This window comes from Lissotriton vulgaris, chromosome 1_1, assembly GCF_964263255.1.
Source record: "Lissotriton vulgaris chromosome 1_1, aLisVul1.2, whole genome shotgun sequence".
Lineage (NCBI taxonomy): Eukaryota > Metazoa > Chordata > Amphibia > Caudata > Salamandridae > Lissotriton > Lissotriton vulgaris.
Window position 1 is genome coordinate 2,079,270,699 of NC_141685.1, and position 15,012 is coordinate 2,079,285,710.

A 15,012-nucleotide genomic window follows, 5' to 3' on the forward strand; every position below is an offset into this window, starting at 1 on the left:
ATACTATGGTTCTCGGTAACAGTGGTTGAAAACGTGGAAATGTTATTTCCATACGAAACCAAGCGACATTCTATCTTGGAATCAAAGTCGCCTTATTTAGGGCAGTAAAAAGGTTGCACTATCATTAGTCTTCTTAAATTTTTTTTGTTCTGTTGCAGAATCCTACAAAGGGCACTTTGGCCCCGTGCATTGTGTGAGGTTTAGTCCTGATGGAGAGTTGTATGCCAGTGGTTCAGAGGATGGCACATTAAGGTTGTGGCAGACTGCAGTTGGAAAGACATATGGCCTCTGGAAATGTGTACTACCAGGTAAGAATGGTTTACACTTTTCGCTAACGTGATCTGTGAACGTTTTTGTATAATGCGTCTTTGCAAACGGGGTTATTTTTGATTTATTATGCTTACATTCTAACATCGAGGCATTTAAACTCGAAGTTTGTATGCCATGTTTATACTCTAATATATATATAGCAATGGAGAGGTGAGTGTGGGAGAAGTGAGTGAGTTTGCATATGTGCAGAGTAAATGTGTGTGTGTCTGTCTGTCTGTCTGTCCCATGCTGTGAGCACTGGATCAGTCCTTATACCGTGGGTAAACCCTGACAGAACCAGACAATCACTATCTCTGTGAGTACCGATGCATTGAGAGAACCGGTCCCCATTGTATATTAAAGTACAGTTCTATTTACCCCAGTCTGCTTTATAACCTACCCTACTATCAAATCATGCAGTAGTTCGACTAGTAAATGCACACTTCATTGTTGTCTATGGTGCTGTGCACATGCGTATAGCGGCAAGAGGCTATTTCAGTCCTACACACATCTTTGAAACCAGTCTACTTAAACTAAACTGTAGACTTTCATTATGTGCATTAGTCTGAATCGACAAGTACCATGCACTTCAAATTAACCCAACATTTGCTGTGCATCTTGGAGCAGCGCAAATCTAAATGTCTACATGGTAGGATAAATGAATGTTGTCATGTGAGTAAAGGGCTCTGAGCCATTTACTTTCCTCCTCCCTCACCCCAGTTCTGTAGGTGGGGGACTCCCGATTCATACTGGACGAGGAGAAGTTGCAGAAGCCCATATAGAGGTACGGGTCTGAATGAAGAGTCATGGGCATGCCCTAAGCTTACCCACATCAAAGGGAGAGCTACAAAAGAACAGCAGCTGGAAAACGAAGAAAAGTTTAAGAGCCCAGCAAGCCCAAAATGGATACTTCTGGTGGCTAGACCCTACCACCCAGGTTAAAACGCTGCAAGCCCCTTGGAAATCTGTGCTCCAGGGTCTCTTCATGTTTCACTCCAAGGCCATGCCTTGCACATTCTCTGGTGTCGAGCATGCGAGATTTCCCCTGTTTGGGTTTTAAAAGCTCCTAGGGAGGACCAGGTTCTTGGGGTAAGAAGACTGCCAGGTTGTAAATCCCCTACAGCACCCTGGTTAACTCTACATGCATAAGAATGACAGTTCTCTGTAGGTAGAGAGTAATGTCACAGTTCCCTTAATCTGCGCTCCCTAGGAGGAGGGCCAGACCCGAAAACTCGCCCTCCTACTTCCTGTGCATATGTCTGGGTGGAGGAGGGAGAGCGGTGCCCCGGAGTACCTGACCTTATCTGTAGGTGAGAGACTGATCTTCCCCATTCCAGCACAGGAGACCGTGTCAGCTGGGTGTTGAGCCAGGCAGGACAGGCTGGGTTGGACTGTCAGAAATCCCAAGTAGCCCATTTCTTTTGAAAAACAAAAATAAGTCGACCACCCAAAAGTGCGATTTATTTAAAAAATAATCCTCTTGAGGGTAAAAGAGCGCCCAGAAACCTCCGGGGCACTCACGGAAATTTGTGTATTTGGTTCTGTGGTGCCTGCCACAGGAAGGGAAGTTGGAACACCACTGCCAAAAACAGGCTCTGGGGCAGACAGAGTGGCATGCTGCCATGAGAGTCCTCGCCCTAATATTTTATCGCTTTTAAGTCTGTGTTTACAGAAAGTGTGAAATGGAGAAAAGTTCCTTTAGCTATTTAGCACTCCTGAGCTGAAATACTTAAGGATCTGGGGTGCAGGGACTTGCATTACTAAGTACTGTGGTTCTTTAACAAGAAGTGTAAGAGTAGAATAAAGTATCACACAGCATTAAGCATTACATGCTTCATTGGCAGTAATGGTATTAACAGGGTATTATTGTGCATATTGTGACTTGTGAAGCTTCTTAAGTAAGAACTATCTTCGGCTGAAAGCACTCGCATTTCCTACCACCCAAACCCTAAAGCAATTCTTGTTAGGCTTTGCGGTGGGTTGTCCAAAACTACTTTAGTTGTGAATAATATGTGAACATCCTCTCCTTCAGGCAAGCTATAAAGACTCACTTGTTTAAGACTTATCTTGGTGACACAGGTGTTGCTGCATAATCCAGTAATCAAGCCTTTTACATTCTTATATATACAATTCTTATCTGCTCGTTGTACAGGTGTTCCGGTTGACTTGTTGGGTCCTTGTCAATCCATACTCTGTGATTTTCTTCTCTATTGATCCTACCCCCGGCCAAATCCCCCCATCCCCCCCACACCTCCCACACCCTTTTTCCTGCCTTGCTGGTTGAACATTTTTTTTTTCGGTATGAATCTGGTTTCTATGTAACAAGATCTAATCACAGAATTCAGTTCCACTATGGAAAAATTGTACCTAAATATTGCTGAAGGTTATTGAAAGCTCGTACCATCCTTGTATCTTGATCGTCAGTCAGTTGGGATGGAGTCCACCTCAGGTCAATAACCCTAACTTATTTCCACCCACCCTACCTGGAAGGGGAATCCTTTCAATTAGTGGCACGCTTCAACTCTTCACGCAGGCACCTATTGTGTCTAGGTGACTCAAACTTCTACTAAAGGAGGCTCTAAGGGACATTCTTGATAGTGGGATCTGTGCTACAATTAAAATTGTCTTGTCCCCTCTTCACATTTTTAATCTGCTACAGAGTAATTGTGTACGATTAAAACCAAGGATGATGCCAGTGAGTATAGTTAGTGATCCCTTGCATAGAGAAAGGGTCTACATATTTTAGCCACCATTATTCATCCAAACAAGGATCTAGTTTCTTTCCTCAGTACCTCCAATAACAGATCCTCAAAACTCTACTTTATGGAATTGCCTTGTTACTACCTTCAACAGACTAAATGTCATCACACTTGTAACAGTGCTCTGGACAAAAGCATACATTCATGCAGGTCACACTTGCATACCAACAGGGTTCATTGGCCCTTCTATCACCTGTGGTTGGGGGGAATACAGGAAAAGAAAGATTCATAATTAGGAGCCATATTATTCAGTAATCGGAAATATAATTCCCCATTAGTTAGCGATGCAAACTTTATGTAAAAGCAGGATCTGTGCAGTATTTCAGCGCAGACAAGAATCTTGTAATCCTAACATCCAACAGTGTGCTGTGGGTGTAAGCCACAAGGGCAGTCTTGGCGTTAAACACAGATTGGGGTCCGAGGTCAACACTCAGATAAAGTATGACTGAAGCCTGCTTTTTATTCGAGGGCAGAGGCGGGGGAATCCTGTAGTGAAATACTGGAGGAAGAACATCCCTAAACAGACCCCTACATTACCAATGCAACAAGTATTCCGTGTATTTCATTTGGAATAGTCAAACTCACTTTGTCCAGGGATCACCCAGTATCTTGGACCTCCTTCCTTCTCCAAACCCCTGCATATTGTCAGTGTCTGGACAGGTACATCAAATGCCCGTAGTGTGTGGCCATATGTACAGGCTCTACCCTTGTATCACATCATCCTATGCGTAACAGATCTGTCTCTGTAGTTGTGTTTGGAATTTACTTTGCCAAAAAGTAATGTGGTAAACCGGGTGAATGGAATAAAGAGCGGCATTTGACTGTGTCTGGGGGAAAAGATCTACAGATATGTGGCTGTCCATTGTACAGGTCAAATAACACACAATTTAATGGCTATTTCGGTGTTGTAAAACGAGGGAGTGAGAAGGAATGTATTTCTTTAATGCAAGGCAGTGAGAACAGTAGTGATGAGAGTTCATTTTAAGTTGTTTCCGCTTGGAAATCCACCCGCATACTATGGGTATTGTGGTTTGTTTCATAATCTGGGCATCATTTGCTGATTGCCAACCATTAATACATTACATCCTTTAATGTATTTTGCCAAATGGTACACCCACCATTCTTTTGAAGAAGGGATCTTTTCAGCCTCCTGGATGTGTTTATCCTGTTGCTCCAAAACAGCCCATCTCAGGTCCTTTGGGAGTGTCCCTGTGTGATGAAGTGATTACTCCTCTTTGTGGTGTTCTTCTTGCATCTTATGCTACTGCAATACTCACCCATCCTACTTCGGATCGTCCTGCATGTCATGCCTATGTCTTTGATGTAAAACAAAAGTATTCAAAAAAGAATGCATGGAATTCTAGAATTCATCTCACCCACTAGTAATTACTTGGGGCCGCATCCCATCCATCATTTTTCACACCATGCCACCTCGGTTTGGACCCAACCAGTCTTGTCCGAGCCACAGTGGGAACCGTCCAGTCCAAATTCATGCCAGGCACTTAAGGGATACTCTAGTTACTGTTGGTTACCCATACAGGCTTCACTGTGATCAAGATATGCCATATGCGCAGGCAGTTCACCAAACTGTGTATCCAATGAATTAACAAACTCACACAAAATACATACATGCATGTCCAGGTCCCGCTCTTGTTCTAGCATTAGTAGTAAAGGGACTACTGTACTGCAATCCTTTGGAAAAAGCAAACGTTAGGCTTCTCATAAGAAAAAAATGCTCTTCGTTCATACCCATCTCCAGCTATTTCTTTCATTGGGCCGGACAAGTAGCAACATCCACTCTTCCTTTTGCCACCCCCCTCCCTCGCCCCTCACCCCCAATAGGTTAATCACAAATCCTCAAGATCTTGAAATTCCTTTGGCAAATTGCAGAACTCTCTTAGGTCTAAATGCACCCAAAATTCTATTTGTATTGAACACAACATCAGTTGGGAACAGATGGAGCTCAACTCTTGCAGTACATTTATTACCTCAAATATTTAAAGATAGCTGCCCCACGTGAGGGATGCAACGCTTATGGACAGTTCCTTAGATGCTAAAGTAAATGCTGTTTCGTTACATGCTTAGAAATTAGAGGTTTAGTGGGTCTCTTGCTGGCACTGTCAGCCTATTTAATGGGAATCAACATATAAATGGAGCGATCAATGGTGTGGTAACCAGGGCCAAAGCAGAGATTAAAGAAGAGCCTAACTCTGTATCCCCCCTCCCCCCACTGCCTGGTAGCTAATAGCATGGCAAGCGGTTTGAATGGGTTGCAATTTATTTCCTGTTTTCAGAAAGATTTATACCTCTCCCACTATTAGTCATCTTATAGCATTGTTTGATGTGGATGCAGATATACTTTCTTTTTTTTCTAAAGTTCGAATTAATACATGAACTCAAAACAACGGTTAATAAAAATAAAATACTAGCTTTCTATCAAACCATCTTACAGCAAGATTATGGTATAGAAGACCACTTAGTCATTTCTGACGCATTGCACAACCCACACAACAGGGAGACTATGCAGGATACATTGTTAGGTCTCGCCTGTCGATGCGCATGCGCATCGAGCAAGCGAGACTATAGGGGCTCATCGACTCTTTTCTAACTTGCAAGGAATCGTGGCGATTCCTTGCAGTGCCCGTGACTTTTAAGGTCAATGCGCATGCGCATTGAGCTTATGCGCATGCGCATTGACCTTAAAAGCGCGTGCGCGTGCACGTCCGTCTCCTAACAACACACACACACCCTCTCCCCCGCTCCGCCCCCTCCCGCCGTGTCGCATTTCTCTTTCTCCTCCCCCTCCCCTCTCTTCCTTCCGTCTATTGCACCTCTCCCCTCTCCGCCCCCTCCCCGCTCCGCCCCCTCCCCTTCCCTCCGTGTCGCATTTCTCCTCTCCGCCCCCTCCCCTGCCCGCCGTGTTATTTGTTTATTTTATTTTGTCCTTCGGACTCCTATGGGTTTTCGCTCTCCCTGTGTATACATACCAGTGCGAACCCCTCTGTGCGACACGCCCCTTCCCCACCTCCTCCCCCAGACCTATTGGACGATTCCACGTCACCTGGCCTCGCCCCCTCTCTACTTCCTTCCAGACATTTCTGGTCTCCCTGACTACGCCCGAGGCTCCTGACTGACCCGGAAGCACTCCATACACGTCCAGAGGTATGTGTATCATCAAGGCTGCTACTTTGGCTACTTGCGCTGGCCTCGCAGTCCTTTGACCAGTACCTCTCTCTCTCCCCTCAGATTCAGTATCGGCCATTTCGGTACCCCCGTGGATGTACCGTACTTTCAACCGGACAGAAGACATCGATTTTTGTCCGCCGGATCCACGTCCTTACCTACTACCCTGTTGCGAGTGGCTACAGAGACCAATCAGGTACACTGCCTCTAGCGCCCACCTCCCGTGATCACGCCTACCTGACCCAATGTCCTAAACCCCTGTTTCCCCACAGATCACAGCCCCCTCTGATGTGTGTTCGAGCCACCGCCGAGGACTTATTCACTACCGATGCCTCACAGGTATATTGCATGCAAGCGCCGCCATAATACCAACCACCCCCCTATCAGCTTTCCACCTCCTCCCTTTGTTCCTCTACGCACGTGTCCCAAAGTTTTTTTTTCTGCCTGTATTTCATAGCCTCACTTATGGCCCTATCTACTATTAGTTCTCCTACACGCGCTTTTAGTCTGCTCTGTAGCAGCTATCATTCCCCAACCTGCCATCAATTTCACAACGCGTGCTGCTTACACGCAGTTTAGTCCTGCCCATGTGCTACTCAGAGTACCAGTTGTTCCCGTACCTGTCATTTAACCATGCTACGTGCGCCGTAGACCTGTGCTTAGTCACGTTTATTCGCAATTTTTTTTGAAAGAGTATCGGGAACGACGCTCAACATCCTCTTGATTCTTGATGATGTCCTTTGGTGTCAGTCTATGGACCCAGTAGGGAGGCAAGTAGGAATCTATTTAGTTGTCAGTTTTATTTTTTATTCAGGGTTGTTTTCTGGGCGATTTTGACCGGGGTTTTACAAAATTGTTACAGGGCATTAACTTTTCTAGATTTTGAAAGTTGGCCGTTTTCACCAATTGCCGGGTTTGTTCAGCATTGCATAGTGACTGTTGGTATGTAATGTTTAAGAGTGAGGTTTAGAATATGCCAATGGCAAAGTTTGGAACTTTCTGTTTGGGGACACCCCTCACCCTCAAACCCTCACTCACCCACCCTCAACCCCTCACCCTCACTCACTCACCCTCAACCCCTCACCCTCACTCACTCACCCTCACCCACCCTCAACCCCTCCCACTCAACCCCTCACCCTCACTCACCCTCACCCCCTCACCCTCACCCCCTCACCCTCAACCCCTCACCCTCAACCCCTCACCCTCACCCTCAACCCCTCACCCTCAACCCCTCACCCTCAACCCCTCACCCTCAACCCCTCACCCTCAACCCCTCACCCTCAACCCCTCACTCACCCTCACTCACCCTCACTCACCCTCACTCACCCTCACTCACCCTCACTCACCCTCACTCACCCTCACTCACCCTCACTCACCCTCACTCACCCTCACTCACCCTCACTCACCCTCACTCACCCTCACTCACTCACCCACTCACCCTCACTCACCCTCACTCACTCACCCACTCACCCTCACTCACCCTCAAACCCTCACTCACCCACTCACCCTCACTCACCCTCAAACCCTCACTCACCCTCAACCCCTCACCCTCACCCACCCTCAACCCCTCACCCTAACTCACACTCACTCTCACTCACCCTCAACCCCTCACTCACCCTCAACCCCTCACTCACCCTCAACCCCTCACTCACCCTCAACCCCTCACTCACCCTCAACCCCTCACTCACCCTCAACCCCTCACTCACCCTCAACCCCTCACTCACCCTCAACCCCTCACTCACCCTCAACCCCTCACTCACCCTCAACCCCTCACTCACCCTCAACCCCTCACTCACCCTCAACCCCTCACTCACCCTCAACCCCTCACTCACCCTCAACCCCTCACTCACCCTCACTCACCCTCACTCACCCTCAACCCCTCACCCCCTCACCCTCACACAGTGCAATAGGTCTCGGAGCATTTGAGTTAGAGCTTTTAGAAATGTTTATGGCTTTTTTTTTAATTCTTTAGCATTGGCTACAGGGAACAAAAATGCTAAAGATTTACAAAAAAACCCATAAACAATTCTAAAAGCACTAACTCTAATGCTGCGAGACCTATTGCATTTCTAATGCTTGTTTTTAAAACAGCTTTATTCTTTATGCATTGAGGCAAACTATGATCCACAGTACTGTGTTGCGGCATACTTCTGCCCCTTGTAAGATCTACTCCCACAAGCTACTCTGCTCAGAAATGTGGGTAAAAAGGAAACTTTGACCAAGCATTACCGCGAAGATGCAGGCACACAGGTCTAAAACGGGAGGCCTGTAAATTAAATGCTACTAGTGGACGGCAGCACTCATGGTGACACCCACTAAAGTAACCTTCTAAAATATGTCTTGGGTATGCCACAGCAGCCTGTAGTGCAATTTTAAACTGCCAGTAAACCTTCCTTTTTAATGCATATGTAAACCCTAAGGGAAGCCCAAAGGTATATAGGGTAGGGTGCATGGTAATTAAAAAGTTGCACATGCGGGGTTATATTTGATATGTCCTGGTACTAAAAAAAACTCATAAAGTAGTTTTAAAATTTTTTTTTTTTTTTTACTATGGCAATGCCATCTCTGCCATAGGCTAAAACTGGATTACCTTATTTCAATTAACAGAGCTAACGTAATTTTGTGAGGGGATAGAAATATGCTGTTTGTACTCAAAAGAATTGTAATTTAAAATCCTTTAATGGTAATACCGAAGTTTAGATTACGTTTTTAGAAAATGACACTTGTAGAAAGTCTTGTTTTCCTGCGCAAAATCCTTTTAAGACTCCTAGGATTATCCAGCTGCAATGGCCTGTTAATGACTCTCCCCATTAAGAATGCATATTACGCCCAGACAGTGTTAATGAGGCACTTGTACGCATTTTGTGTATCCTTAAGGGTTTGTCTGGACCAAGAAGGAAATTAAGACAATTTGTTTTTAAAAATTAGAAAATATTTGGGTGGTACTAACTACCAATTAACTGGGCACTTTAAAATTTTCTATAATGTTAGTCTTCAAACTCTTCAAGTTGCTTTGATTAAATGAGACCTGGCTGTTGCTGGAAAAGGTCCGTCCTGACAGGTTGACTGGGATGGACTTTTATCCTGAACCAGTTACACGTTAAAGGGCTTTACTTCCAACACAATCAAAGGAACGTGACACTAGACCTGGTTGCCTTTTGTTACCCCAGACAGTTTGAATCTATGACCAGGGAAAGTGTAAGAATGTTTCAGATTCAGTGTTGGGGCTAGGTCAGGGACTCCACCTCACTGGCTCCAGGTATAAATATTGGACCTCCAGAGCCACTCATCAGAACACTCCTGTAAGATTCAGAAAGACTGATTTGCTGTCTGATAAAGATTGGACCTGCTTGTCTTTACTCTAGGTCACTCAGAGCGATTCCAAGGGTCAGTGGGCTGACCTCCTATTGAGCTACATGGACAAAAGCTTTCGAGGCCTCCCAACTGCCAAGTTGACCTGTTGCAACTGGACCTGCATCAGCTGTGCTGCTGGCCTATCTGGACGGAGACCTGATCTCCAAGAGGTGCCCAGAGGCCCTGACACTTCACTTGCATTAGTGAGGCCTCCTCCTGTTGAAAAAGTGAAAATCTCAAAGTTTGGGCTCCTCACTACTGTAAATGGGCCGGTTAATGATGAATCTCTGCTATGCATGATGGGCCGGCAACATGAAAGCTGGTCTTCGCACTACAGCCGCGCCCATATACAAAGCTAGATCTGCCCTCACAGCCTCCTCCAACGCAAATGGAACAGTTTGTGCCAGATTTTGAGAAAGTAGCTCTTCAGCAGGACTGACCTGGTCACTGTGTCTGAGCTGCCCTCTATTGTGATCGGCCTGAACTTAGGACTTTCCTCCTGTCTAGTATGACCCGGTGACTGCGAGTGACCATTTGTGGTTTTAGGCTCTATTTTCACTTGACTTCAAAATGTAATATCCCTGGTTCTTCTGATTAGATTTTTCTTTCTGGTATCATTGTATTTGGTAAAGTTTACTTATATTTTTATAAATTCATTTGGAATTTTTCTTGTGTTTTCAAATAATTACCATTTGTGTGCTGCATAAATACTTTATATATAGCCACTTCATTACTTACAGCTTCCCAATAAATGTGTTAAAATATGCAGACGACCCAATAATATTGGGCTGTACAATTTGTTTGCTAGAAGCATTAAATGAGCTGGAAAGATAATGCATCAATAGTTGTCCAGGTATTAATAAATAGTGGGGGCAACAAGAGTTGGGGGAACTTATTCCGTGCTGAGGAGCTGCTCCCATTTCATGACTTTCACTCTGAATTTGACTTACCACAGGGCCACTTCTTACTCCACAGAGCGGTGACAACTGCACTCTGCAAGCACTGAAATATCAGTATGTCAGAACCACTACCCCATAAAAGCTGCCAATATGTTATGTTATTGTGCACCATCAAAGCTGTCACATGCCTCTATATATCAATGCGGAGGACAGTCTTCGGCCCCTAGAAACCCTGCGGACACAATAGGAGTAGAACCTGGGGATTCCCATACCTCAAGGTGATTGGGTGATCCTAGAAAGGGTGCCAAAGGTATCTAGGAACACCTTTCAAATTGATCATTTATGTCCTCAATAGGGCATAACTAACCCCAGGTTTTTTGAGGAAGAATGTATTGCCTCAAGTACAGCAAGGCACCTGATGGCATCACTGTAATTGTAGTTTGATGATGAAATTGCTCTCAATAAAATCTGGGGATGGGGGGGTGCACAGACCAGAAAGAATTCAGTGCATTTTTCAGATATCAATATTTCATCCTAACAATAAATATAAATAACCATGTATATACTTTTGAGTTCAAGAAATTTATATACAATAACGATGTAGGGCAGACACACTTCAGCAGTTAGACAAAGTAGATGTATACTAGTGTGAAAGGTGAACACACAGTGCTAGTGGTAAAATAAGTAGCCCATAAATGTGATCAAACAAGGTTATGGCGACATACTAAATACTGTACATACTAGAACACACATAGTCTGTTAAGTTCATATAGTTTCCAGATTAGGACTCTGCATCAAATTTCAAAAAATGTATTTGCAGCTGCTTATTTTCAAGTGTTTGAGCCCAAGATAATTCAGAGGGCTGTCCGGACCAAGTGAGTTGAACTTAAGCAAAAGTCTGTCGTATGAATGAAATAAATCAAAATGGAAAATATTATAAGCATAGGGCCAGATGCCAGATTTTTAGAAGCATGGTCACAAAGGTGGCGTTATACATGCCCTATGGATGGAATGGCCTACGAGCTAGGTGGGTCCCTTAAATCGTTTATGGAAGGGTCAAGAGCATGCAACCAATAGAAGAAACTGGAGACACCTGTGGAGAGAGTAAAAGGTGGAAATGTGTGTATCCTCCTCTTGGATACATTTAGCAAATCACCACCTTATCCCACCTCCCTTTGCACAGCCCTTCCATTGATTGCGCATGCCTTTCCTGGTTACCCTTGCATGGACCACAACACTTTGGACCCCCTTGGACAATTCATTCTTCTGAAATTAGTTTTACTCTTTGCCCTGATAATTACCTTCCTTGGCCCTCAAGTAAATCTTCTATCTGATAGACTTCTAGCTGCAGATTTCTTACCTTCGAGTCTCCCAGGCATCAAACTGGACCCGGAAATTGTGAGCAATACCCCATTACATGGTGCAAATGGGTCCATGTAGGCATAGTCTATGTGTACAGTGTGCCACCCCTGCAGGCTGACTTCAGTTCTTTACTTTCTGCTCCAACAGCGAGGATTCGGAAGAACTACCCTTGTCAATTTTTGACCACTTTTTTGACATTTGGTCTACTTTTGAGCATTCCATGTCCTCTAAGAAGTCCGTGTGTTATCAACCATGTGGGAACTGTCACATGTGGGAACTGTCACATGTTAATTTCTGCGATGGACCACCATCTGGTTTGTCTGTGTTGCCTGGAGCTGGACCACAACTCCAGGAACTGTCCCGACTATCACACCAGCAATTCGAAAAAGATTGGAGAGTAGGAGACTAAGCTCCTAGTGGCCTAACATTGGAAGACTCCGTACAGCTCAAGATTCCGTTTGAGTGAACGGTCTCAGGTGAGCTATCTGAGTCAATCCCATTGGTCGTCGTCACAGTCGAAGTAGTTGTCGGTTAAGTCCAACAAATACAAAAAGTCTAAAAGCCGAAGCGCTCTTCAGCCTCCCCACGCCAGTCTAAGACATCAGACATGGCGCACTAACAACATCACAAGTACAGGCGCCGCTCACTGAATCCACCTGCAGAGCCTGGGTCCGCTCTGCTCTTCTCTTAATTTCCTGGAACGTGAGCGACTCCTGCCCCACTCAGTTTTATGAGGCTTTGCTCCTCATATTTAGGCAGTCTGATGCGCTTTCGGGCCCCAACGGTCTCGGATGTGCCCCAACTGGACTTCCAGCGGCAGGTTCGTTCTCTGTACTATATGGGCCCTCTACATCGATTCCCTTATCCGGACTGATTCCTATCGCAAATCCACAACCTTCACCAGGGTTCGGCCCCATGGTGCCGTTCCTAGCAACGCTGACATCTGTCTGTGGCGCCGAACCCTAGAAATTTCCTACCCAAACACGGACCCGGACCGGACCGGTGTCAATCAGTGCCGACCATTTATTTATTAATTTATTTATTTATTCAGTTTCTTATATCGCGCCAGAATCGACCCCAATGGGGTATCTCCGCGCTTTGCACGCCGGGATGGTAAGGTTTGTACCTCTGTAGATGAGCTATGGGCCATTATTCTTCCAGGAACAAAGTTGTTTTGAGCGTTTTCCTGAAGGATATGCGATTGGTGTTTTGTCTGAGACTAAGGGGCAGTTTATTCCACAAGGTTGGCCCCATAAGGGAGAGGGCTCGCCCACCTTGCCTGGTCTTCTTAATGAGCGGGGATTTTAATAGCAGTTGGTTACTTGATCGAAGAGGGCGATCAGGTTTATAGAACTGGAATTTTTGGGCCAGGTATTTGGGGCCATCTCCAAAAAGGCATTTATGGACAGTGCAGCAGATTTTAAACTTAATACGTTGCCGTATCGGTAGCCAGTAGAGTTCTCTCAAAAGGGGCTTGGAGGGGGTTCTTGTGGGAGCGTTCAGGATTAGTCTTGCCGCCGTGTTTTGGACCACCTGTAACCGGTTTAAAGCGTCCTCATTAGCTAGTATCAGGAGCCCGTTACAGTAATCCAGCCGGCTTATCACCAGGGCCTGTACAAGGGTCTTTCTATGCGTATCAGGCAAAAGAGGGAAGACTCTCCTTAACAGGCCAATGGTGCGGAAGCATGCTCCAGAGATGAAATTTGCATGTTCCTTTAAGGTTAGATTTTGGTCTAGCTTCACACCCAAGTTTTTTACGGTCCGCTTTGGGCAGGGTACTGGTCCCAGGTCCAGAGGCCACCAGTCGGGAGACCAGAGTATGGTAGCTTTCCCAAAAAGCATTACCTCAGTCTTCCCGACAGTGCATTGGAGGCAGTTGGAGGCCATCCAATTGGACACTGCCCTCATGCCCTCAGCAAAGTTTTCCTTAACATCCGAGTTAAGAGAATGGAAAGGGTAGAGGAGTTTGGTGAATCGAAGCGACTGTCTGAATCGAAGTCACTACCTCCTTTCTATGACAGACCCGGTGGGAATGTGGCAGGTGTGGATCAGAGGATCCTTACAGCTATGCTGATCCCCCATGAGTACCCTTTGGCCCAGTTGGACGACTGCAGCTGGTATGAGGAGCTGGCAGATACCAGCGGCCTAGACACCTCACCAGACACTGGCCTGGTCTCCCCTCCTGGTGTGGCTACGGAGCTAGGTGCATCTTTTGCTTTGATGGTGAGGAAAGCAGCTGGATACCTCTGGGTGCCCTCTGTGAAAGTCAAGACCAATGTCTTGATGGAGGTGCTTCAGCTGAGGGTATCCAGCATGGGTATACTTACTACCCTACAATCAAACCCTCACAGACTTCCTCCCATGCACAGGACGATTGCACCTCACCACTGCCTGCTCATGGGGACCCAATTTTCACTCAACAACTCACTCCTGAGAGAGACTGGTGGTGCAGACCTCCTCATTCAAAGGGAATCTTTGTAGATCTCCTACCACTCAACTGTATAGAGAATCCAAGAGGCTGGACACCTTCAGGAAGAGTATTTTCTTGGTCGGTGAACACTGCATGCCTCTTAGACCAATGTAGCCACATTATTTGGGACTCCGTTACACTATTGCTGCCTATGGTCTCCGGAGGAGGCCCAAGCCATCCTGAACCTGGCTATCCCCAATGGCAGGGTGCAGCAAAGTTTGCTATGAGATGTGGGCAGGCTCTGCATACTGTGGGCAGGCCAATTGCTTCATCGGTGACACTCCACCGCCACACTTGGCTGAGGTTAACTGTCCTTTCAGGGGATGTTCAGGCATCCCTTATGAACATGACCTTTGTTGGCACTCGCCTATTCGGTGGCAAAGCCGAATATTCGCTTGATCGCTTCAAGGTGCAGTGAAGCTACGGTTCTTCTTGCACACATTGGTATGTTAGCATGAGTGAGTTAGTTGCACAGTCGCCATTTTGCCGGTTTTGCAAATAACTCTACATGCCTCTGTTTTTACGAAGACAAACTTATTGCTTTCCTTCACATGAGATCGGTCTGTTTTTCACATCTCTAGATTTACACTGCACCTCAAGTCTGCACAGAGTGTTCCAAGGTAAATAACAATGTATGCTGTTTATTCAGGTTGATCGGCCCACGCTCTAGACACAA

The 15,012-nt window shown here is 45.8% G+C and overlaps 1 protein-coding gene across 1 annotated transcript in view; it reads left to right on the top strand.

Annotated features, from left to right (window-relative positions):
* Nucleotides 1-15,012, top strand: part of STRAP (serine/threonine kinase receptor associated protein) — a 151,667-nt gene that overhangs the window by 113,014 nt on the left and 23,641 nt on the right. Inside the window, exon 8 of the mRNA XM_086920863.1 lies at nucleotides 159-308. Within this exon, the coding sequence (XP_086776989.1) occupies nucleotides 159-308 (150 nt within the window). The remainder of the gene's footprint in view (nucleotides 1-158; nucleotides 309-15,012) is intronic.